Source organism: Hemicordylus capensis, chromosome 8 (assembly GCF_027244095.1).
Source record: "Hemicordylus capensis ecotype Gifberg chromosome 8, rHemCap1.1.pri, whole genome shotgun sequence".
Classification (NCBI taxonomy): domain Eukaryota; kingdom Metazoa; phylum Chordata; class Lepidosauria; order Squamata; family Cordylidae; genus Hemicordylus; species Hemicordylus capensis.
Genome location: NC_069664.1, coordinates 2,769,993 through 2,793,193, shown reverse-complemented (window position 1 = coordinate 2,793,193; position 23,201 = coordinate 2,769,993). Strand labels below are relative to the sequence as shown.

The following is a 23,201-nucleotide window of genomic DNA, read 5'->3' as shown; positions in this document are numbered from 1 at the left end:
GCACCTTTCCCCCTCTTCAGTGGCTTCTTTTCTAAAATGTGACGGTGGGTGTTGCAATTTGCATCAGGAGACCAGCCGGGGGATGGCCTGACAACCTTCCCCCCTCCCTTGGTGGTTTGTTTTTTCACTGCAGATTGCCAACTCCCACTGGGTTCCAGGGGAACTCCGGAGGGGAGCTAAAGGGGTGTCAGGGCCCCCAAAGATGATAGGAATGTGGGGTTCCCTCCATCCATGCTGTTGCCGTTGATCGCGGCTGCACCCCAAGGAGTCGAGAGGAAAAAGGGCACAGGTGGACTGGGCTGGGCTGATGCCAGGAACCATGCCTGGAACCCTCAGTGGACGGTTAAATGCCTCTGTGGCAGGCCCAGGTCTGACGGAGGGGCAGCACTCCCGGAACCAGAAATGGAGAATCTTGCATGCCAGGCCTGCTTGGGCTTATATAGGGGAGGGTTGGCCAATGCTGAGGAGTGTTCTCTTTCTCCAGTGCTAGGCAAGTTGGGGTCCTCTGGAGAGAAGCCCAACAATGGGGGATGTTTGCGTGGAGGGTAACCCAGGGTGCTGTAACCCCCACCTCCCCAAGAGACTCTGAGGCCAATCAGGACCCCAGGTCCTCACGGGATCGCCCCACGGAGGGGACCCTGAGACACTGACAGGGGGCAAGCAGCCCCCGGAAAAGTAGTTGCCCCCCCTTTCCCGACCATTTCAGAAATCTAAAATGTAGGATCTACACAGCTTGCCCAGCCAGAAATGCACATTGCCCTTTCTGTGTCTCCCACCCCATTCTTGTTCAGGTGCCAACACTGAGCAGGTTTTGGTGGTGGAGGAGGAAATACAGATATAGATAATCCCGAAGATTAAGGGAGGTGCTGAAAATCAGTGCTGTTTAGGGACTGTCCACTGGCCGGGGGCAGGGGACAAATGTCCTTGGGACACACTGGGGAGCCTAGGGGTTGCCAGCATGCCCCTAACCCCACCCCCCCGAGCTGAAGCCATTGTTGCTGCTGGGTGCAATGCCCACTCCCACTGCCATCACCGCTGCTGACCCGCTCTCTCCGCTGTGCATGTGTTACCCCGCGCCAGCCACGCCCTTCTGCCTGCATCCGCATGTCGTTGCAGGGGGCACTGCCAGCACTGGGCATGGGCATGCTACCCATCCATCCAGCGAGTGCTTTCTTTGTTGCCGGGGTGTTTCTTCCCTCTCCGTCATGGAGAAATCTCGAGTTTCTAGTGGAAACCAAAGTTGACCGACAGGGGTTGGCCTCTGACAACCCCAGTTCTAAATGTTGGCAGTGAAGGACTCTGTGCTATCTCATGTCTCAGTGACAGAGGGGGACAGATTAGTGAGTCAGAGGGCTAGAGGGGTCAAGACACTGGTCATCCCTTCTCTACTGCTCTGACACTATCCCTTTGATATGTAGATTTCTACTCTCAGGGACTTCCTGCCTGTCTGCCTCTTCCTCTTTCCATTTTTTCTCCCTTGTAACACATGTGCGCCTCTCTCCCTGCACCATGTGTGCAGAGATGCAGAAACCATCCCTCTGCATCCAGCTAGCTAGCTAGATTAGAGATCCTATCTCTCTACTTTCCTATCTAGAATGGAGTTCTCTAATAAAGACTCCTTATCTTGTTTTGAAACTATAAACTGGCTCCAAGTTTCTCCTACTCTCAGCATCCACGCATGCCTAGGCAGACTCTACTGTGTTGTGCCTCAGTGCACTCTGCTGTAATAGAAGGGTATCTCTTACTAGAGAGAATTCCCAACACTAAATGACTTGCAAAATAAACACCAAGGGACATGCAAAAATTGCTTTTCTTTATTAGCAGCTCTTGGGTGTACAGCATTCAAGCGAAGCACAAACAATCTAGGTCATTTTCAGCTCCACAATGAGGTGGGAAATGGGTTCTTTAGCAAAGAGCATCCCTTTAAGCCCAGGGCTACAGGTTGATGTCACCACAGACGGTAATGCCCAGAATCCCAAGGATCCCTGCCTTGGCACATCCTTTGGCATGGAAGCCTTCTACATGGGGAACAGGAAACACAGGTCAGTTATTCTAAAGTCAGAAACCTTTTCTGTACTCAGGTGCTTGAAACAGGTATCAGTATGGATCTTCGGTCTCTTTCCATCTCTGTATGATGAACTAGGAATGAGTAGACCTTCCTAGGGAGTGGTGGCTCAGCAGGGCCTCTGTGCGCCTGAGCCAGGGTGCCAAACCCCACCCACCCACCTTGTAGATACTGTTTTCCTCCCAGGTAGACAGGCAGGAAGACATGTTGCCAGAGGCGTATCTAGGGAAAATAGCGCCTACGGCAAACACTGAAATTGCGCCCCCTGTCCAAGCATCTGACACCCATCTTTCAGATAACTTTACTATAATATCAGCTGAAAAATACAAGTCAAGCTCATTAATCTTTTAATATTTCAAAAACTATTTAGCAGTGGACTTAGCCAGACCAAAAATGCTGGAAAACTACAAATTTCAGTATGTGGGGGCTCATGAAATACCCACATACTATGTGGAGATGTACTTGGAAAACTAAACAGAAGTGCCTGTCTAATTCTCTACTATGCATTGTAGCATCACCATTACATAAGTTTTAAAAATCAATGGAGAATTTGACTTTTCCCAGATACTCTGTAAATAATTAAAGGATATGCAGAGTAAACTGTGTCACTGCTTGGAATATATTCTAGTCTTTCAGAAAGACAGTTAAAATGAGAGAAAGAGAGCAAGAAACTCCCAGTGGGCCTTAATACTAAGGATTTCACACGGATTCAAAGACAAACTCACCATTAATAGCCATATTAGCAAGACATCACATTTAACTCACTTATCACAAGAAGCAAAGTAAGAGCAAATGAATACAATCCTAGCTCTTAAGCGTCAGCTCAGTATTCACAAGCCCTGATTCTCTGTACATAGTGCCAATCTGAATATGTGTACAGTGTCTTATATTATATTTTATTATTGTTATTTTTACCCATAGCCCCTTTGGGGGGCTTCCTAAAGGCTGGGGGGGGTTTGCAAAGATTCCCACTCAACCCGCTGGCTTCTAGGGCCTCGCAGGGACCATTTGAGCATGTGCAGTGGCTGTTTTTAAAAATAATCTTTTTTTTTAAAGGCCACTGAAAACAAAATGGCTACCGCACATGCTCAAATGGCCTCTGCAAAGCCTGGCATGACCTAGAGCCTCACAGAGGCCATTTGAGCATGCACGGTGGCCATTTTGTTTTTGGCAGCCATTTTTTTTAAAAAAATTACAAAATGGTGCCCCCCTTCAAGTGGCGCCCGGGGCACGTGCCCTGCCTGCCCTACCCCTAGATATGCCCCTGCATGTTGCCACCTCCCTGGTGTCCCAAGAATCTGCTGCTTGAGCTGAACACCTCACCATACCTCATAGAAGGGCCGCCCTATTTCTAGGTCTGCTCTGGCTTATTTTGAGTTCTGGTCCACCCAAAACTCAGATCTGCTTCCTGAGACCCTTTTAACTGGATAAACCTTCTGAACACAAAAGGCCAGCACTTCAATACTATGGCCCCTCCTGTCAGAAAGTCTACCTGTCCATTTACACAAAGCAAACCATTGCTTATGTCCTGAGCAGTCGTTCCAGAAAGACTTTCATTCTGAATAGCAAAGCTGTTGTGCTCTAGTCTAACCCAAGCTCTCACCTCCGACAATAAGGCACTAAGAACTGCAAAAGGACACCATCCCAAATGAAGCATGGTTTGGCTGGGTTCATGAATACTCACCCTCCACTCTTTCAACTTTGTAAACGGGCACGTTCTTGCAGAGCTGCTCAATAGAACTACCAAAGACCAGCCATTCCTTGATTTCTCCAAAGAAAGAGTCGCTGGGCTCATATTTCACCCATACGTTTCTTGGGGATATAATCTTGTGCATCATCTACAAGGAGGTTTTTTTGAAAAGGAAGATGATCAGGGACGGACAAAACCAAGCCATGTAAGGGGTCTGAGGCCCATTGAAACCCTCCTTTAGCCCAAGATGGAACCATGTGAGGCAGTTTGTGCTGCCATCCTAGATGGTTCTTCTTGCACATGCTCAGTTACACTCATCATATGCTCTCCATTCAGGATTCTGATCATTCTGCATTCTGACCATCCTGGCTTCTCATCACTCATCATATGCTCGCCTTTCTAGATTCTTGAGAACAAATGGTGGGGGAAAACTGAGCATGTACAAGAAGATAGTTGGGCCTCAACCACAGAAACCAGCAATTCACCCCATTCCTAAGGATTACTTCCTGAAACCCTAACAGTTTGTCAGGTTATGCCTCGTAGAACGTGTTGTTTGAGTTTGCTTTCAGAAGGTTTCCGTTTTCTTCCCAGACAGGGCGATGCTTGTGAGGGACAGGTTTGGAGCTTGAGATCAACCCTCTAGAATTTGAAGGCTTGGGTGCAGATGCATAGAAGCATGCTACCCCCTGCCTCCCCCACTGTAACAGTCCTGGTTTTGGCCATCTGAATGACCCACGACTGCCTTCTGCCCCAGTCTCTCTCCCTATGGCCTTTCTTTCCCCCCCTCTCATTGCTTCTTTACTACTTCTGCTGATGTTCTGTTTGAATGCACAATAGACTTCAAATCTCTGATACATGGAAGCAAACAGGCTTGGGAACTTGGATCTGGATGACAAACTATTGTTAGCCTTTTCTGACTGTCACTGTAAGGGACCGTTGGGATTGCTGGATTAACCACGCAGCTGCAGCACCAGCACTCAGATTCGTTCTGTGTGGTGACCCCAAGGGGCATATATACTACAGACTTAAACTGATGATGAGATGGTGAGCATATCCTCTTCTCAGGGAACCTCAAGATCTCTCCTCCCGTGAAGAACAACATTCTTGCCAATCGGCAGTTCCCAGGATGCTTTGGGAGGTAGCCATGAGAGTCGTTAGTAAAAAAAAATGATCGGTCTCTGTGCTAGATATAAGTCGGTGGAGACTTCTTGAATGATCCTGCATGTACCTGTTTCTCATAAGCAAGACGTCCAATTTCTTCAAGCTCTGGAATGTAGCCCTTTTCCATCTTCATCACAAAGCAGGCTCGTCGGGAAAAGAGCCGGGTGGCAATGTATCCCTGTCATTCAGAGAAGCGGGTTAGTACCATGGGCTTGAGCAGTGACCGCCAACTGTGGGGTCTGGATGGGTTGCTGAGCTTGGTGGAGCTTCTTACCTTGCTACAAGGCATCAGACCTTTGGGGCTATGTGGTACATTTGACCAACCAATAGTGCAAAGCAGGGATTTAAAGCAGGCCTGAGCCTGGGACCCAAAACTGGTTTATTAGAGAGTTTTTCTCACTGAACCAGAGTTTAACTGAAGCCTAAAATCTCTTGGTTGCCTTAGACCTGAACTGGAAACAAACCCCTGAATACAATAAGCAGCTCAAGATAAGTATAATAACCAGACAGACACTCAGCTTTCAACTGTATAACTAAAATTTTATATTTCTGTTTTTTTATCCTGTTATATGTATTTTGTTTGTAAAAGTCTCCAAAAATGCGACAGTTGAGACCCAAATTTACTCAATAGTAGAACTACTCAGAAATAATTCTAAAGGACAATTTAATTCCAATAGGACTATGCAAGCCAATACTTTAAAATATTTTCTTCAAATCCATGATGGTTGTGTTCATCTTATAGAGCGGTTAGAGTGTTGGACCAGGACCAGAGAGACCTGAGTTCGAATCCCCATTCAGCCATGGAACTCATTGGGTGACTCTGGGCCAGTCACTTCTCTCTCAGCCTAACCTACCTCACAGGGTTGATGTGAGGAGAAAGATAACCATGTACACAGCTCTGGGCTCCTTGGAGGAAGAGCGGGATAGAAATGCAAAAATAAACGAAATAAATAAACATATACAAAGAAAATGGTTTATTATGGTTCTGCATGAAATGGTTCTAAAATGGTTCAAAACTGGTTCAAAATGTCTGAACCGGTTACCAAACATTTTAAAACATTATTATGAACTGGATCTGAGCCACAGAGTTAAAAATTTTTTTCCAAAGAGCCTGATCAGAACTGAACGCGCATGGGCTTGACTCCTAGGAAGCTGACTTATACTGAGTCAGACCCTTGGTTCATCCAGCTCAGTATTGTCTACACTGACTGGCAGAGGCTTTCCCAGCTTTGCCTGAAGGAAGATGCTGTCAGCAGGGCTGTCCTTAGGGCATGGCAAGCAGAGCGACTGCCCGGGCCCCCGCTCTCTTTAACTGGAAGGGGGCCCTGCACTGGCTGATTGGCCCCGGGCCCCGCACCCCATCAGGGCTCTCTAAGGACGGCCCCGGCTCTCAGGGGTTGAACCTGGAAGTCTCTGCCTGTAAAGCAGATGCTGTGCCACTGAGCTGTGGCCCCCTCCCTGCTCCCTGGTGCCGGCCAAGAGAGATCTGAAGAGATGGAGCTTCTCAGTCAACTTACATGTTTGTAGTCAAAAATGGTGTCCGAAGAGCAGAGTCCTCCATACACGTGGATATTGGCCACTTGGTTCTCATTATCTATGGTCACCGTCTGCTGGACATAATCGCCGCTGACGCTTGGGATACTGTAGACCTGAGTGTTTCAAAAGCCCACATTATTTTCCTTTCGTCACCTGTTCTTGCAAATTGAAAAGTGGAGGCTGAGACAAGAATGCTGCCTGTTCTAATAGTGAAGCAGAAGAAGTGTAAGGAGAGCCCTCTGGAAGTCAGCTGGACTGTGACTTAGGACTGTGCATTGACCCTGAAGCAAAGACCTAGTGTAGACTCTGATCCGGAATGTCCCGAAATTTCAATAAGGAAGGGCATGCTAGGTGAAATGCGTAGTAATTTGGCTCTTGTGTGCACTTGGGGTTTCCTGTTATTAAATAATAGCCATGGGACCTGATCTGGATTAGGCCTTCAGCAGAGGTGCGAGGTGGCTATAGACACTGTCTCTTCTTCACCATGGACTCTACTGGATTAGGGAACCCCATGGCTCCTATTTGCCTCCGGAGGGAAGCTGGGAGCTCCCACCCCAGGGGAATTTGTCTCAGCGGAGGCCAATCCAAACTGGGATCCTGGTGAGAGCAAAGGGTTGAAGGGTTAAATCTGAACCGGCAGCCAAGGGCCCAACATCTGCCTTTGGTGCTACCTCTCACATTCAGCTGCAGATGGTCCCTAATGCTGACATTCTGCTGCAAAGAATGTTGACCATGGAGAGGAGAGGAGAGCTGGTCTCGTGGGAGCAAGCATGACTAGTCCCATTAGCTTAGCAGAGTCCACCCTGGCTGCATGTGAATGGGAGACTAGAAGTGTGAACACTGTAAGATATTCCCCTTAAGGGATGGAGCTGCTCTGGGAAGAGCATCTAGTTTCCAAGTTCCCTCTCTGGCAGCATCTCCAAGATAGGGCCGAGAGAGACTCCTGCCTGCAACCTTGGAGAAGCTGCTGCCAGTCTGGGTAGACAATACTGAGCTAGATAGACCAATGGTCTGACTCAGTATATGGCAGCTTCCTATGTCCCTTTGTCACTGTGTTCAAGTCAATGTGTGGTTTGGCACTGAGGCACACTTTCCTTCTAAACTTCAAGGCATTCTTATATCTGGAAAGGCTTACTTTTGAGGTATACAACAATTTGCCCATCCACATAAGAGTTCAGCCCATGTGTTTCTGCATGAGTGCTTATTTTTTGGGAAGAAGGCAAGCCCAGAAAAATGACCCATACAGAGAAGCAACGAGCAGTCTCCTCCTAAAGAGCAAGGCTATCCTGCTGCTCTTATGCATTGGAGGAATCATGGACCAATCCAGTCGCATCCAGTGCAGAGATACAGCAAAGAGAAGAAGAGCCCACCCTTTCTGGCCAAAGAAGCAGCGAACTGTACAGCAACATGTACGATCCTCCTCTGGGTGAATAAGACCTTTGGACTCATGGCGGGAAGAGGCGCCTTTTCCATCTATTTCTTGTGACACCCTAGCATGCTTGAGCCTGCTGTTTGGAAACATCCACCTTCTGTCCCCAAATTTCACAAGGTTCTTTTGTTCGGAGCTGTATTATCACAGTGCAATGGAGCCGATTCGACTTACCTGGAAAGATGCAAATGCAGGACTCCAGAAGAATCCCAGCACAGCGATTACTACCACCTGGAGGGAAAGGAAGACAGGCAGCACATTTCTTGCGTAGTCTGCATATTTGTTTATTTTTATATTTGTATACCATTTTTAAGAAGTGTTTAATAACAATGAGAAACAATAAGAAGGTCAATAAAACAGCACAATTAAAAGCAAATACAACCACCAAAGATTAACAGCAACAGCCAAAGTCAAGGAGCTCCCCAGACATGTCAAAAAAATACCAATCATGCAGATTCAGCAGGTTTTTAACACCTGCCTAAGAGGGAAGGGGCAACTCAGGCTTCCTGGCTAGCAAATCAGGGCTCCAGAACTCCATACCAGTTGCAGGGGAGCAGCAGTAGCAGGAGGGAGAGAAAGTGGGGCATGCCTTCATCTCTTGCCTGTGGGCTTCCCAGAGGTGTCTGGTGGGCCACTGTAGGAAACAGGAAGCTGGACTAGATGGGCTTCCTTGGGCCTGATCCAGCAGGGCTGTTCTTATGTTAATAGTGAGGGTTTCCCTTTGAACCTTTTGCTCCGGTTGGGTGTGTCCTGTGAATTTTGCTCCTACAGTAGCACCAAATGGTGAAGGAAGGGTCCCCAGGACATGCAGGCAGGCACCACTCCTCAATGGGTGATGGCTGTGGTCGAATTCCAGTTTCTAACTCACTGAGAAGATAGATTAGAAGACTGGATGTATGCTACATTTTAGACAAATATTAAACTTTAAAATTGCTGATACAGTCATACATTGAAGTTTCATGACTTTTCTCTCTTTCCGCTTTTCCAGCTTTCTGATTGTTTTCCATGCATACACTTTACAAGCTGGATTCTCCACTGGATTGAAAATCATATGGATTTGAAAAAGAATATTAGATATGTATATTTTACTTTGAGCAGAGCCAGTCATCTCGGGAGGCAAACTGAGGGGGTGGGTTGGGGGCCCCACTAATGGTAATGGAGAGTGGGCAGACAGATTTAAGCCATGGGACACAACCCACCAGGAAGTTATGTTGTGCATTTGTTTTAATTATTTATCATTAAATTTGTATAATGCCTTTTATTAAAACAATCTCAAGGCGGTTTATAAAACATTAAAAATATAAGACTATAAAACAGTTACATAATAAAACTATTAAATTGGAATATAAAAATACAAATCTAATTAAAAGTTTAAAAAGCATACAAAACAGGACCATAAAACTCAGAGAAGCAGCAACAAAAGCAACACTCATATAAAACTACTGTGCTCTTGGGCAGTTCCCGTTGATTTCAATAAGATGCATGCAAGAGAACTTCCTGGTGGATTGTGTTCTGTATCAATAAGTTGGCAAGGAGAGCTGACCCTGTGGTAGCGAGCATGAATTGTCCCCTTTGCTAAGCAGGTCTACCCTGGTTTGCATTCAGATGGGTTACTATATGTGAGCACAGAAAGATACTCTTCTTAGGGGATGGGGTCATAGCTCAGGGGATACACATCTGCATGGTTGCATGCAGAAGATCCCAGGTTCACTCCCTGACATCTTTAGGTAGGGCTGAAATTACTTCTCTGCTAAAACCTTAGAAAGCTGCTGCCAGTCAGTGTCGACAATACTGAGCTGGATAGACCAGTGGTCTGACTCTGGATAGACAGTGTCGACAATGGTCTGAGCTGGATAGACCAAGGGTATACTAAGGCAGTTTCCTATGTTCCTAAGTGGGAGGGTGGTTGCCATTCAGATGTTCTGCCTCCAGAATCAAAATGTCTTGGGTTGATCTTAGCTGAAGGAACACAGAATGTGTTCTTGCTGTAACCTAACTGCCCTGAACGAACTAATCCATTTGTTACAGAAATGAGCTTATTCAAAAGCAACCAACTATGGGAAACTCCCTCAATGACCTTCATGGGATGTAGGTTTGGGGCAGGAAAAGCTGGTTTCCATCCTCTTACTGGACCCCCAAGTGGCTGCTGGCATATGGTTTATCTCCAAAGAGCTCTCGCCCTTACAAAGACTCCTGTGTCTAAGTGTGTTAATTTTTGCTAAAAAGAAGAATGTGTCAAATATACTTACAAGTCTGTTCATTTTTCTTTCAGATAAGAGCAAGAGGCCGAGAAGCAAATGGAATAAAATTCCAGGGGCTTCGAACTTTTATATCTTGACTGTAGGTGTGGGCAACGCTCTGCAGGAATATGTGGGCGCCGTATCTCTCCGTGACGCCATATCTGTGGGACACACCACAGTAAATGTCTTTATCTGAATTTTGGGCTCTGCAGATAACCATGCCCTTGAACATGAGCACATTAGTCAGCGATGCAAGCTGGTCATTTTGCAAATATCAGTTAACCCTTTCTCATAACACCAGGAATAGTGATCTGCTCGCTTGTCTTAAATATTGTGTATTGGTAGCAGCAAGAATAACAGGTGATTATGGAGTGTTATGTGGGATAACTAAGCAGGAATGCATCCAAAATTCCCCCATTTCTCCCTGAATGGTGGAGTCTGAAGTCCCCTGGTCTTGTTTTAAAAGTAGAACCAATGTGTAATCCCAGAGTCCCAGAATATGGGACAGATATGAATCTCCTTTTTCTGAGATATTGGCTAAAGGTCTAAAGCAGGGGCTCTCAACATTGGGTTCCCAAGTGCTGTTGGACTCCAGCTCCCATGACTCTAAGCCACAGTGGTCAAAGGCTATTGAGGCTGGGGATGATGGAAGTTGTAGTCTAACAGCATCTGGGGACTCAAGGCTGATAACCCCAGTTCTGAAGGACATGTTGACTAAAGAGAGAGATGGAAATATTCCAGCAATGTTGCAATCATGCTGGGCATATGTGTGTCAGAAGGGGTGATGATCAAGAGCCAATGTGCAGATTTGCGGTTAAACATCCCAAATGCATACATTCTCTTCTTCTGGGGGTGTCTCTTCATATGAGCACATCTGGGGACTGAGTTTGTTTAAGTTTCAGTTTGTTGCTTTGGCCATAGGCCATTACAAAATGAATTAAAATTTGTGGAAAGAAATTAAATTTAAAATGAGTCAAGCAACAGCAATGTGGACCTCATTATCCATGGGGGTTCTGTTTCCACCAGTTTCCACAGGTAACAAAACTGCAGATAATGAGGCATTAAGTCTATGGCAATTTTTGGGGGGGTTAGCTTCCTTTAGGGCAAAAACAAGGTCAGGAAAATGGTTGAAATGGCAGAAATGATTGAAATAAAGTGCCATACTGTGCTCCGTGGGTCCCCAGCAGTCCAGCAATACCCCACAAAGCTGCAATTCCACAATTTCCCCCACAAAAATTTGTGGTTAAAATCCTCCCTCAAAAAGAGCCACAAAATGGCTCCGTGCTGTATAATGGTGGCTGCAAATGACCTCGGAGGTCATTTCCGGCCACCCCGAAACCATAGATACACAAAATTTAACCTCTTTTTGTCCACATATACCAAGGTCAGGTGTCAATCGCCCAACGGCAGATATGTGGAACCGCAGGTGTTGGGCCCACGAATGGCAATTATATCAGATCCATCTGCTTAAGAAAAACTGGCATTTGTCTTGGATAAAGCCATTAAGAAGGTAGCAACTCTTTTTCATTGTCCTGGAATCTGTATTAAATAATGAAAGCTCAATTTTCTGGAGAATTGGCCAAGAAGTACCTTTAACAGATCAGCTATCGATTTCTCTCTAACAGTCTGGGTCAGTTAAATAGCAGGGCAGTTTACACAAATAGAAAGTGGGTGGGAGGCGAGTCCTACCCAGTTTCAGGGGCTGAGTGTGCTCCCGTTGTGCGATCGTGTGTTAGATAATAACAAGGTCAGAGGCGGGGAGCTGGAGCATCCATCAAGCCAAAGCCGGGTAGGAGATTTCCCGTCTGCCTCATTCAGAAGCTGGAGGCGGAATCTGGGTAGGGCACCCAGTTCCTACCCAGCTGGGCTTGACAGACAGTCAGGTTCTGCACCTCCTACCTTGATTTTAATCTAACAATTGCAAAACAAGAGTGTGCCCAGCTTCCAAAACTGGGTAGGACACGTATCCCACCCACTTTGTGGTCATGTGAACTGCCCTAGTGTGTAAGGAAGATCCTCCATCTTAGGAATTGAGGAATGATGTCTAACTTGGCTGGTCAAAATTAGATGGTTGTATGCTGTAGATGAGAGAGGAGATCTGAGGTCTCCCAGTGGAAATTGGGAGCGTAAGCCCCTTAACCACATCACTTAGGACCCTGATTTCCAGAAGAAGCTCCACTTGACCTTTTGTTCTTATAAGAGTAACTGGAGACTTTTCCTTTTCAAGCTCTGACCAGAACCCAGTGCAAACTGGAATAAGTAGAGCGGAAAAGGTCAATGGGAGGAAACAGCCATGGCTGAAAGCTTATGATGCAACCTGGGGCCTTGGCTCCATCAGTGATCCATTGCTGTGGACAAAGAAGAACCAAGCTGTGTGTTTTGCTCTCGCCCTACTTACTCTCATCACCCACAACATCAACCACAAAGCCACAACAGCCTTTGGCACACTGCAAACTATGATTTGCCCAGAACATGGTCAACTAGGGTAGGGCTGTTCCTTATTTTTGCCAAATGTGTCCCAAATTCCTGAATGGATGTGTGGAACGAACATGTTGGAGTAAAGGCAGCTCCACAGATTTCAAGGGCAGATGATTACCAATACCTCTGCAGAAATAAGGTCTATATCATTTTAAAGAAATGACTTTAAATGTAAGTTGTGAAAAGTCCCGCCAAGTGTGTTCTTTCTGTGATTTCATATCAGTATGTACATTTGCAAGTGCCATGTTTTCCTTGCTAACAGAAGATAGAAGTGGCCACTGCCTTTAGCAAACAGTCTGTGGATAACCTTGGACAATGAATCTATTAATTTAAAGGGAGGAGCTGGGGAAGACGGAGCCGTGCAAGAGGTCCAAGCTACAGTCTTGGTTTGGAGATTCGCAACCTAGGCCTTAGTCTTGCGTGTCCCTCGATATGCATGCTTGTACTCAGCAGAGGCGTAGCAAGGTTGGAGGGGGCCCAGAGACAAGATTTTAAAATGCACCCCCCCTCACTGAAGCTCAGATCATGAAGTAAAGAAATCTTAAAAGAGTCTGAACAGTGGAAACAAAAAGCATATCTATCTATCTATCTATCTATCTATCTATCTATCTATCTATCTATCTATCTCCACCCTATGTGCCACAATAGAACATCATCCTAAATTATTATTTTTTACGTTTTTGTAAATTGTGGACGATGCAAGTCATTTAATGGTACTAGAGAAAGACATGCTGTTCTAGTAGCTCCAGGTCTTAACACTCACATCCATTTCGGAGGATGAATACGACTGAAGGAAGCCCAGGCGGGTGTGTGGCTGGGGGATTCCGTCACGTGACTTGCCTCTGGCCCCCCTGACTCTGTTGCCAGATTTGGCTTTTTTAAAGCCATATTTTGGGTTATGGCCCATTTGACTCACGAGCATACCCCTCAGGTTCTGGCAACCAGGCAACACCCTTGCGCTATAAGAGTTATGACCCTGGGAGCAGCAGGGAAATGCTTGACCAACAAGCAGAAAGTTGCCAGTTCAAATCCCTGCTAGTATGTTTCCCAGGCTATGGGAAACTCATTTATTGGGCAGCAGCAATATAGGAAGATGGCGAAAAGCATCATCTCACACTGCGCGGGAGGAGGCAATGGCCAACCCCACCAGTATTAAAAAAAACCCCACAAACCCACAGGGCTCTGTGTGGGCACCAGGAGTCGAAATCGATTTGATGGCACACTTTACTTCACCACAAGGCTAGCTCTCCTCCAGCTACTAGAGAAAACTGCCAGGCAGGGAGAGCACCCCCCACCGCTGAAGACGGCTTTGCTTCTTCCTCGCCCAGTCCCTCGTCCACTGTGGGGCTCGCAGCCTTACCGCTCTGGAAAGTGCTGCTCACGGCCAACATCAGGAAGAGGAGGAGCGGCGGCAGCAGCCGCGGGGCCGCCACGCAGGGCTCTCGAGGACGCACGCGCCTCATGTTGGGCTTCGCGGGCTGAAGCACGCTGGGAGCAAGTCCATCCCTCGGCGGGTCTTTTATCCCTCCAAGCCCAGGCTGCAGCGGAAGGAAGCCGGGGGCGGGAGCCCTGGGCCACCATTGAGGGGGGAGTCGCCGCCGCCGCTGAGGGCAGAATTGCTGCATTGCCAGGCAAGCACGCGCCGTGCTGGGCGAGGCCAGTTCAGACGTGAGGCGTGTGGGCTGCTGCTGCTGCTGCTGCTGGGGCGCTTGACCGGAAAGGCGGCTTCTACTACATACATTACTGGCAGGATAAGCTTCTTGTCTCCAAAAACAGATGAGTCCCTCTCCCCTCCTTAAATTGAAGGAGCTGCGGCAGGCGCTGGGTGGGGGGAGGCACGTGACATGTCTCTGGAGGGCCCCCCCAGAGGCCAGGGCCCCTAGACAGCTGCCTCCCCTTGCCCGAGCATAGTTACGCCCCTGGTACTCAGGAATGTAAAGGGTGTGCGTGTGTGTGTGTGAAGCCTACATTTTATTGAACTGAACAAGGGCCATGTTGGGATGATGGGGTTGTAACTCAATAGCTCTGCATGGTAATCTATGTGCCAGTCTGTGAAAACAATACTGAGCTAGATAGACCAATGGTCTGACTCAGTATATGGCAGCCACGAAATCATAGATCACAAATCACAACCAGATCTCGGAAACAAACAATGACCTTGTTGAACATTATATTTTACAAAAGGTTCCCAAGTTAATAAAAAGGATTCCGATGGAAAGTTATTCACATAAGCTGAAATTTTAGAAACAGAGGCATAGTCCCATAATTTAATAAACCAATCAGCTAAAGAGGGGATTATAGAAGAATGCCAATTGGCCGCATAAAGAATCCTCTCTGCCTATGTTCTCATGTGAATACAATATCTATGTAAACCGCTTTGGGGACTTTTGTTGAAAAGCAGTATATAAATATTTGTTGTATTCGTATTCCGCATGCATAACATTCCAGGTGCAGTCCCTGGCATATCTGGGAAAGGCTCCTGTCTGGAACCCTGAACAGCTGCTGCCAGTCAGAGTAGACTGTACTGAGCTAGATGGCTCAATAGTCTGACTCAACAGAAAGCCTCTTCCCAAGTTGTTTAATGTACTTTCCCCTGTTATTCACAGTAGTTTTAACAGAGAAATTTCCAATTAGGCAGAACATTTAATTTAAATTAAAAACATCTGATTTTGATTTTAAGGAAACACACATACTGGTTTTTGTCCACCCTGATCAATATATATATTGGTCAAAACAGATTTGGTCCAAGCCCTTGGAATGGATATGGCTGAGGCCATATTTATTTTCTGGGATTAAATTCTGTTTGAATCAAGCTTTTCTTAAAATGACACACTCCATCCATTCCTTCTGTGTCCACATGTTATCAGAAGGTATATGGATCATAACTCTTATCTGCTTCATGGGACTTATCGGTAGGGTGTCACCAAATTTCCTTGTGCACTGTGTACACACATGTCCTAAGAAATACTGTGCTAGCTAGGAGGGGAATAAGTCCAGTGAGATAAGGTGCCATATCTAAATGGTCTCTCCACGCCTAACGTTTGGAAACCTCTGTATATAAAGTAGTAGGAATCGATGCTGGCTGGTCTTGGCGTCTCTTCTGACTACACAATGAAGCTGATTGTGAGTATCGGCATCTTTACTTTTCTTCTCCAGAAGCAGTAAGTAGCCCCTATTCCACCATACTGTGGCCTGCAACGTCTTCTGGCACACATACAATGTGTGCAATTATTAATTTATCTATTAATCTATTAATGCTCTTGGGCTGTAATAATCTAACCAGGAGAAGGGTGCAGTTAAATGCATTGATTTCAAAGGACCAGTCTGCCCAACTTTGTGTTGGAGTTCCGGTTTTAGTCTGTACCAATGAATTGACCTCATATACCAAACATCTACCCTTTTAATATAGTAAAAATGTTGCAAGGATATAACAAGGCTCTTAACACAACTGAAAACTGGGTAGGGCAAGTGCCCAGTCCAGGTAGCTGTGCACGCTCCCAATTTTGGGTTGTGCAGGAGCAAAACAACTAGATAGGAGGAGGGAGAAGTGATTGTGTGGGAGAGAGGAGCTGGGGTGGATAGAGTTGTATTACCCAGCTTTCACACCCAGCATTTGACCAAGGTAGGAGAGAAGGCTGGCCTACTCATCTCCTGTCCCCCACACAATCAGTTCTCCCTCCTCCTCCTCGCTAGTTGCTTGTTCCCACACAACTGAAAATTTGGAGCATTCACAGCTCCCAAACCTGGGGAGGATGGTCGTCCTACTCAGTTTTCAGTTGTGTCAATGGCTTCAGTGTGTGGCAATATGTATTTCAAAATTTAGAATAGTGAGATTTGTTTCTGTCTACATGCAGGTTAGAAATGTAACGCATTGGGAATCCCTCCCCTCAACTCTGTGTCCAGTCCAAAATAACGGAGTTGGTGCTTGAATTGGTCCCTACTTATCCGAAATGAAAAATAACTTGCTTCATTTAGCAAGAAAAACTCTTTAAATCTGCTGTTCTTCTAAAATCCATTTCAGGTCCTGAGCATTGCTCTTCTGGGCGTTTTCCTGGCCCCCATCTTGGCCAGTGATGTAAGTACTGTGTTGAATTATAAACATTGCACTCATCATTACAACATTTGACTTTTTTTTAAAAAAAGACATTTAAAATGGGGGATATCCTGACTTTGCTTTTATATATTATGGAGATCTTAAGAATGGAACTCCACAATACAAGCCAGCCTTGTAACACTATTGTGGGCATATTACTACTACTATGAATATATATTGCTTTTCAACAAAAGTCATCAAAGCAGTTTACACAGAAAAATAAACAAGATGGTTCCCTGTCGCAAAAGGGTTCACAGTCTATTTTTTTCTATTGGGATTGTGGGCATAGAGGGGTACTCCAGGGAAAAACTGGCGCATGGGGTTGACGTACTTGAACCTTCCTGCCCCCACTGCTTCTCCCCTCCAAATGAACTCCCTGGCCTTGTTTTGTTTTGTTTTGTTTTACAGTTTTTCCTAGAGGGGTGCAAAGAAGGGAAATAAGCAGGGGCTGGGAAGGATTAAGCACCCCTGTCTCGCCTCCCAATCTACCCCTGAATTTGGGACAACTACTGGCACATGTTTGGGAATGTTTGTCAGCATAATGTGTGGGTCCACCTTAAAGAATCGGTTGTTTTTCCTTAGTAGTGTTGGAAGTGTTTTACAGGATTCGGGCAGTGTATTTCCACCAGGTCCCACAAACTGTGGGCCTCTCCCCCTACAGTTGTGGCCCTATAGTCCCTTGTTCAGAAATGCTGCGGTCCAGGGCACAAGCAGGGGCGTAGCAAGGTTGGAGTGGGGCCAGAGACAAGATTGTAAAATGGGCCCCCTGTCACTGAAGCTCAGCTCATGAAGTAAAGAAATCGTAAATGAGGCTGAATCGTGGTAACCAAAAGAGTAAAATTTATATATATATATCTCCTATGTGCCACAATAGAACAGCATCCTAAATTATTATTTTTTACGTTTTTGTAAATTGTGGACGATGCAAGTCGTTTTATGGTCCTAGAGAAAGACATGCTGTTCTGGTAGCTCCAGGTCTTAACACTCACATCAGTTTCGGAGGATGAATACGACTGAAGGAAGCCCGGGCGGGTGCGCGGCTGGGGGAGTCAGTCATGTGACTTCCCTGGGGGGGCCCTCAAGGCAGTGGGCCCCCAGACAACTGTCTCCCCTTGCCCTATTATAGTTACGCCCCTGGGCACAAGCATGGAGGAAAGAAATGCACTCCCTCCCATAGTGGCCTCCTCTCTGGCCTGGCTGTTCCCTGTGGTGGTGGCCTCCTTTCGCCAGGTGGTGGCACACAGGCTGAATGCCCACCTCCAGGACCTGCTCCTGCAATTGCATCTCTTTGACTCCCCTTAGAGTCCCCCTCTCTCCTCTCCTTCCTGGCGTCTCCCTCCTCCCCACCTTCATGTGCTCTGGGTGTGCCCAGCCCTCATTCTTCGACCCTGAGCAGACTGGCCCATTTGCCAGATCTGGAAGCGTAGAAAAAAAGTCCATAGCCGTTACCTCTTATTCTAAAGTAAGACTCTCTGTTATCGTTGGAGATCCAGCCGTGTTTATATTCTGTGTATAAGAACAACCTTTTGCGGAACGTTAGAACCCTGGAAGATTTGCATCAGGATCTCATAGGTGTTCTTTGTCTCTCCCACCCAAGAATATCAGTGAAAAGAACCAGGGAAATGTCGGGGGGAATTCCCACCAGTCCGTGAACATCGATAACCAAAAGCAGGTGGTGAACGTCGACAACAACAATGGCTGGCACTCTTGGAACACCCTTTGGGATTACCGCAGTGTAAGGAGCATGCATGCACCTTTATATATGTCTTTTAACAAGGGACACCCACCCCCTACCCCCGGTTCCATTCCTCTATTGTTCCATGTGGGTTTGCTCTCCCCTTCACCCCACTCATCTTGAATTTCAGTTTAACTAGGAGAATGCCTAGAACTGATTTGGGAATCAGAGCATGAGCAGTTTGTCACAGTTTGTATCTCTCCCCCCCCCCCAATCCATGGACAGGTGTACATTGATAAAATGCTGCACAAGAGCAGCCCTGAATTATGATTGCATCAAGACACCTTTTGTCTGGTGTCTGACAGATTTGCACACAACAGAATCTGGATGCAATTATGTGCAATCTCACCCCATCTGCTGTTTTGCACTGTTGTATCAGTGTGCACAGGTGCAGCTGTACCACTCTGCACAAGAAGGAAGATTGCTTTGCTTGCAGTGAGTTAGCTTTGTGCAGGTGTGTGTTGGTGGTGTAGAGGTGGGAGGAAAGACACACAGGGGCAGAGGAGACTAAAGGCTTCAGCAAACTGCACATGCACAGCTAGTCTGCGCACAAAACCAATCGTTTCAACATGGAACAATGGAGATTTCTTAATTTGGAAACAGGACCAAGTAATCTGGGACTCCAAAATCTGAGGATAAATTTGGATGTTGAGAATTTCAGAAAAATCTCTCATTTTAATATGATGTAGGCCAGAGTATGTACCCAAAGGAAAAAATGTACTAAGTGGATTAGTACTAAAAGCTTCTGATGTGTAATTGGAAACAAAAATTATATCCTAGGTAGGGGTGTGCATGAAACCAGCTGGCCTGGTTTGGTTCCAGTGTGAACCGGACCAGAACCAGACCAGGCCAGTTTGAAGGGGGAAAATATGAAGTGGGGAAAACTATCTTTTGCGGACCCCTCCAAATGGCCGGGCGGCGGTGGGGGGAGAAGGGGCTCAGTCCAGTTTCTTCACTATCTCCCTCACTCCGAAGGGGCCTCCGGGGATAGGGGAGAACACGGGCTCCTGCCTCTGCCCTAGCTACGCCAGGTCCACCTATTGTTCTGAGTAGGGAGGCATCCTGCCCGTCCACTCCCTTGCTCAGTAAACCTGGTCTCCGGGGTGACAAAGGTCAGGTCTACCCAGGGCCTCCTGTGCATAGCAGGCAAATGGTCCCCAGATATTGCTGGATTTGCATCTCCGACCACTATGGTCAGAAGCAAGGAAATGAGCAGCAGGCCTCTTCGCAATCATTCCCCCACGTTCCAGCTTCTCTTGGGCATTCTTTACGCTCAGATCACTGCCATTTTGTTTGGACAGGGGTACATGGCGACCCGGATACTCTCCAAGAAAGCCTGCGTGGTTACCCGAATGAATAAGCAGATCATGCCGGATATCACCACTCTTCCACAGGCCATCAGGGAAAAGCAGGTAAAGCAAAGACTATGGATGGATGGATCACTTTTATTGCATGACCATTGCTAACAACTGCTGTAAAAGTAAATTGCAACAAATAAAACCACAGAAGAGAAAACAGCCTAAAACATAAAGAGGAGGAGAAGTGGACTTAGTTATTCCCTAACAAAATCCAGCTTTCTATTATTAATAATTGGGGGTGTAGTGGAGCGGGGACGCGCTGCACAGGGATGGAGAGCTGGTACTCCTTGGCTTCTCTGGCTGGTGGGGTGGGCATGGCCATGGCCATGGGGGCTGTCGTGGAGAACGCCTTCTGCACTTCTGAATTGGCAGCTAAAGGTAAAGTGGGCGCCAGGAGTCAATTTCGACTCCTGGCACCCACAGAGCCCTGTGGTTGTCTTTGATAGAATACAGGAGGGGTTGACCATTGCCTCCTCCCATGCAGTATGAGATGATGCCTTTCAGCATCTTTCTATATCGCTGCTGCCCGATACAGTAACGGCGGGGATTCGAACCGGCAACCTTCTGCTTGTTAGTCAAGCATTTCCCTGCTGTGCGAAATTGGCAACTGTGAATTGTATACCACTGTTAATAATGCTAAAGCAAAATCCTAGCTAAGTCCTCTGCTTCTCCGCCTTTTAATGTTTTAGGCTGTTTTCTCTTCTGTTAAAAAAAAAAACCAGAAGAGTGTTCAGAACAGCTACAAGTTACAGAACAGCTGTAATTTTTTACAGGGTTTTCACATGAATGCCAGCCATGGGATTGCTTGATGGACGTCCATGGCAGGATATATCTCGTCAGGGTGGTGGTCGGCAAGTTTTCTGCCAGTCTTGTTAGCTATCTACTGCAGAACTAGTGCAGAGCTGCCTGCTGCAGAACTAGAAAATCCCTTCCAACTCCAAAATTCTATGACTCAGTTGTGCAATTGTGGGGTTGGGGTTCAGGCTGTGATGTGTGGTAGGAAAATCAGGGTGTGAGATGTTGAGTGGATGCTGTGCACACTGAAACCAGTCTCTAAATGCTTGGCTGCTTTTGTTTTCTCCTCCCTGTGTGTAGAAGGATAATTCGAAAGGACCTGCCCGAAAGGATATCACATATGTGGTCTCTCCCAAGAGGATCACTGATCTGTCCCCATATGGGAAGAGTGTTGAAGCCATGTGCAAGGGCCTTCCGACCTACGCTGCGTATGAAGTTAGAGGTGAGCTTCATTTGTGTGCAGTTCTTCATGAATCCAGAGGCATTTGCAGAATGCAGCTCAGCTATTTCTTCTTTCAGGGCATGTGGCATTTCTGTCCCTCCACTGGTTTTATACACATATAGAACAATTCATCAGAATGAATCCTACTCCCTGCCCCCACAGCTTTATTACCTATATTTAATTTCTTGTGTTTCTTGCATGCCCCAAGAGCTTGAAAGTAACAGAAAACATCAAAATACCAATAAAAATCTTTTGGGGGAAATCAGTATTCTAGAAATATATTAAAATCAGGGGTACAACAAATACCCCTGATTTTTGTTTGGAGGAGCAAAAATTATATATTTATAGCTGTGGATAAATATATTCTTACCTTCTATTGCAACAACTTTAGGAATAGTCTTGGCATATCTGATTCTGGTTAAATGCTGTTTAACAAAGGCATTTTTACTGGGATTGCCTAGAAGTTCTGGGTCCTCGTGTCACACTCTGTAGAAGTGTGCAGGTCTCAGCGATTGTGGTGAACTCTTTAAGTGGTCTGTTTCTCCTTGTGAGAAAGCATCCACTGCTGAGCTTCTTCTAAGTTGCTCTTAATGTCAAATAAAAGGTTTATTTGTAGCCACCCAAGGACACACATCTTGGGTTGTGCCTGGAAGCTAGCTAGTTAGTTAGTTAATTAAAAATATTTATATCCTGTTCCTCTGGGGTGGCTCAGGGTGGCTCACAAGAACAGTGAGGCAAAAAACAAATAAAACAATATAAAATGTTAAATCTTAGCTAAAAACATTAAAGAGTTTGCAGACAGGGAGCCAGTGCTGACTAGCTTGGATGGCTTTAAGAGGGGTTTAGGTAAATTCATGGAGGACAGAGCTATCAATGGCTACTAGTCTGACAGCACCTGCAGCCTCAGAGGCAAGATGCCTCTAAATGCCAGTTGCAGGGGAGCAACAGCAAGAGAATGGGCATCAGTCTCAACCTCTTGAGGAGGTTGGAAGAGAATGGGCATCAACCTCAACCTCTTGCTTGTGGGCTTCTCAGAGGCGTCTGGTGGGCCAATGTGGGAAACAGGATGCGGGGCTAGAGAGGCCTCCGGCCTGACCTGACCCAGCAGGGCTGTTCTTATGTAATGCATATGTAATGCAAACCATTCTTAGGAGGCCAATTGCATTTTGAACAAACCTCCAGGGTGCTTTCCAGACTAGACCCTACTACGGGGTCAGGACATATTTCAGAAGTGTGCTTCCACACTTCCTGCGTCCTCCGCTGTCCTTATGCGGACAGCGGAGTGCCGTTCACATTTCCAATGCCTTGTTGAGAATTTAATAGCTGCAATGTAGAGCAAGGACGTCGTACATCCGGCGTGGGAAAGTTGCTGGTTTTTCGGGTTGTTAGTTGCTGTGAGAGACTGCTCCCCCTGCTGTTTACGTCCCTAATGTGACTTGCCGAATGGAGGCATTTTGCTGCTGTTCCAGCAGTTAGTCTGGAAAGCACCCAGGGCAGGCCCTCACAAAGTTCAAAGTTTCACCCACCGCCTCCGATTTTCATTAGATGTGGGGAGGGGTCAGTATGGGACCCTGCAGGACTGCAAAGGTCACTCACCACCGGCTCTGGGTCATCCCAGCCACCAGAAAAATTCAACCTGCCCCACAGAAGCGTGTTGATATACTCATGAGCTGCAAGATGTAGATGGTTCTGCAGGGGACTGTAGCTCAGGGCTAGTGTAACTGCTTTGCAGACAGACGTTCCAGGTTCCATCCTTGGCGTTTCCAAGTGGCGCTGGGAAAGACCCCTCTCGCAAGCCCTGGTGAGCCGCTACCAGTCCGTGCAGGCGGTCCTGAACCAGAGGGACCAAAATGACTCCCTATGTGGCAGCGTCCTATGTTCATGCTAAGAACTGCAGCCTCATTCTACTTTCCCGCCAAATATCTGTTTGTCTGGTATGACTTTTGTCCCGGCTTCTTTCTTTTTCAGGGAAAAACTTCTTTTACTATAGTGGCTCCTGTTTCAGAGCTAACCTCCTCTGCCTTTTGGGCATCAGCTTCTGTGGCGAAACGGTGGACTATTAATCAGCCTCCAACTGCTCCGACCTGACAACTTGCCCAGTGCTTAGATTAAAAAAAGAAACCTCTTCTGCTCCTGGGTTTTATGCAGCTCTTTTTTCCTGGATGTATAGAAAAACGGC

The 23,201-nt window shown here is 46.6% G+C and overlaps 2 protein-coding genes across 2 annotated transcripts; one reads left to right on the top strand and one right to left on the bottom strand.

Annotated features, from left to right (window-relative positions):
- Window positions 1-1,796: 1,796 nt before the first annotated feature.
- GKN2 (gastrokine 2) lies at window positions 1,797-21,507 on the bottom strand. The gene is made up of 7 exons (XM_053270052.1): window positions 21,393-21,507; window positions 10,131-10,282; window positions 8,056-8,112; window positions 6,434-6,565; window positions 4,984-5,094; window positions 3,750-3,903; window positions 1,797-2,018 (listed from the first exon to the last, which is right to left on the bottom strand). The coding sequence occupies exons 2-7, from the start codon at window positions 10,140-10,142 to the stop codon at window positions 1,936-1,938; spliced, it is 549 nt and encodes a 182-aa protein (XP_053126027.1). The 5' UTR covers window positions 10,143-10,282; window positions 21,393-21,507; the 3' UTR covers window positions 1,797-1,935.
- On the top strand, window positions 13,032-23,136 carry LOC128333798 (gastrokine-1-like). Its single transcript, XM_053269792.1, has 7 exons — window positions 13,032-13,064; window positions 13,928-14,230; window positions 16,621-16,674; window positions 18,290-18,427; window positions 19,729-19,839; window positions 20,881-21,022; window positions 22,991-23,136. Exons 1-7 carry the CDS (start codon window positions 13,032-13,034, stop codon window positions 23,083-23,085), a joined length of 876 nt encoding a protein of 291 aa, XP_053125767.1. The 3' UTR covers window positions 23,086-23,136.
- Window positions 23,137-23,201: the final 65 nt, after the last annotated feature.